Raw genomic sequence first — 1,842 nt, forward strand, 5'->3', positions numbered from 1 at the left:
GTACACTGAGAGGATTTGTGATTAGCATTGATCCAAAGAGGAGGGGGTTGAGAGAGAGGCGGAAAGGCGGATGGGGCCGGGACCGGACCGACCGGACTGAGATGGGGAAGGGATTGAGGTTGGGTCTGGAAGGACTGACCCGAAGGGAAGAAACCAAGGGAGGGGCGACATGTAGGTGGCGGGGGACTGTGAGCCTAGTAAGGGGATTGGGGAAGCAAATCAGGGAGGAGGCGCTGGCCGGCGGGGGAAGATCCGAGCCCTCTCCCCTGGCTGGGGGGGACGGGGGAGGGGGGCCCGTGTCCATATAAGGCGGGTCGGCGGCCCCTGCTCTCTCCGAGCTGCGCGGGCAGGGGCAGCCGCATCCCAATGACCGGGCGCAGCGACATGGAGCCGCCCGCCGCTTTCTCGGGCTTCCCGGCCCTGCCCTCGGTCGCGCCGTCGGGGCCGCCGCCGTCGCCGCAGGCCGGGGCCAAGCCGGGGCCGGAGCCCGAGGAGGCGGCCGCGGGCCGCGGGGAACCGGAGCCCGCCCCCGCGCCGGGCCCGGGGCGGCGGCGCCGGCGGCCCCTGCAGCGCGGGAAGCCGCCCTACTCGTACATCGCGCTCATCGCCATGGCGCTGGCGCACGCCCCGGGCCGCCGCCTCACGCTGGCCGCCATCTACCGCTTCATCACCGAGCGCTTCGCCTTCTACCGCGACAGCCCGCGCAAGTGGCAGAACAGCATCCGCCACAACCTGACGCTCAACGACTGCTTCGTCAAGGTGCCGCGCGAGCCGGGCAACCCGGGCAAGGGCAACTACTGGACGCTCGACCCCGCGGCCGCCGACATGTTCGACAACGGCAGCTTCCTCCGGCGCCGCAAGCGCTTCAAGCGCGCCGAGCTGCCCGCGCTGCCCGCCGCCGGCTCGCCGCCCTTCCCCTACGCGCCCTACGCGCCCGGCCCCGCGCTGCTCGCGCCGCCGCCCCCCGCCGCGCCCGGGCCCTCGCCGCCCGCGCGCCTCTTCAGCGTCGACAGCCTGGTGAGCCTGCAGCCCGAGCTGGCGGGGCTGGGCGCCCCCGAGCCGCCCTGCTGCGCCGCGCCCGACGCCGGCGCCGCCTTCCCGCCCTGCCCGGCCGCCGCCGCCTCCCCGCCGCTCTACTCGCCCGGCCCCGAGCGCCTGGGGCTGCCCGCGCCGCACCCCGGCCCGCTCCCCGCCGAGCCCCTGCTGGCGCTGGCCGGGCCCGCCGCCGCGCTCGGCCCGCTCGGCCCCGGGGAGGCCTACCTGAGGCAGCCGGGCTACGCGCCGGGGCTCGAGCGCTACCTGTGAGCCGCCGCAGCGGCCCGCCCCGCGCGCCCCGTCTCGGCCCCGCTCGGCTCGGCTCGGCTCGGCTCGGCTCGGCTCGTGGAGCGAGCGCACCTGTGACACCTGGCTGCCCCCATCCCGGGCACACTCCCGCCGTCTCTCCACAGGACCGCCCCCTGCCCCCCCTCACCTGTGAGCCCCCCTCGGGGCGCTCCCGCCAGCGCCATATGGGGTCCCGAGTCCCGGAGCTGGATCGCCACCAGTGAGCTTCCCTCCCCAGCTTCTTGGTGAGCCCCGAGCCTTCGGAAGCCAGACCTTCGCTCTCAAGCCGCCTCCTCGACTGGCTCCAAACTTCTTCCGCCTTCCCTCGTGTTTTCACAACACATTAGAGGTCAGACTCCTGGGTTCCTGACTCCTTTGCTGTCTTCCCTCCATTTCCCCACAAGTTTGCCCCCAGCCCCACTTACCTGTCTGTCCGCACCTGTCTTACTGGGAGGGAGCGCCCCTTCCACACAGACACACCTGGCTGCGCTGTTCCCGTCCCGGCGGACAGTTCTTCAA

General features: G+C 73.3%; 1 protein-coding gene across 1 annotated transcript; it reads left to right on the forward strand.

Moving 5' to 3' along the window:
• Positions 1-366: 366 nt before the first annotated feature.
• Positions 367-1,305, forward strand: FOXE3 (forkhead box E3). The gene has a single exon (XM_081817181.1). It carries the CDS (start codon positions 367-369, stop codon positions 1,303-1,305), a length of 939 nt encoding a protein of 312 aa, XP_081673307.1.
• The last annotated feature ends 537 nt before the right edge of the window (positions 1,306-1,842 follow it).

The sequence above is a fragment of the Leptonychotes weddellii genome, chromosome 4 (assembly GCF_054177405.1).
Source record: "Leptonychotes weddellii isolate Sample4059 chromosome 4, ASM5417740v2, whole genome shotgun sequence".
Classification (NCBI taxonomy): domain Eukaryota; kingdom Metazoa; phylum Chordata; class Mammalia; order Carnivora; family Phocidae; genus Leptonychotes; species Leptonychotes weddellii.

Bases quoted from the DNA above. Each gene is read 5' to 3' on its own strand.
- FOXE3 (XM_081817181.1), top strand. From the start codon at position 367: ATGACCGGGCGCAGCGACATGGAGCCGCCCGCCGCTTTCTCGGGCTTC.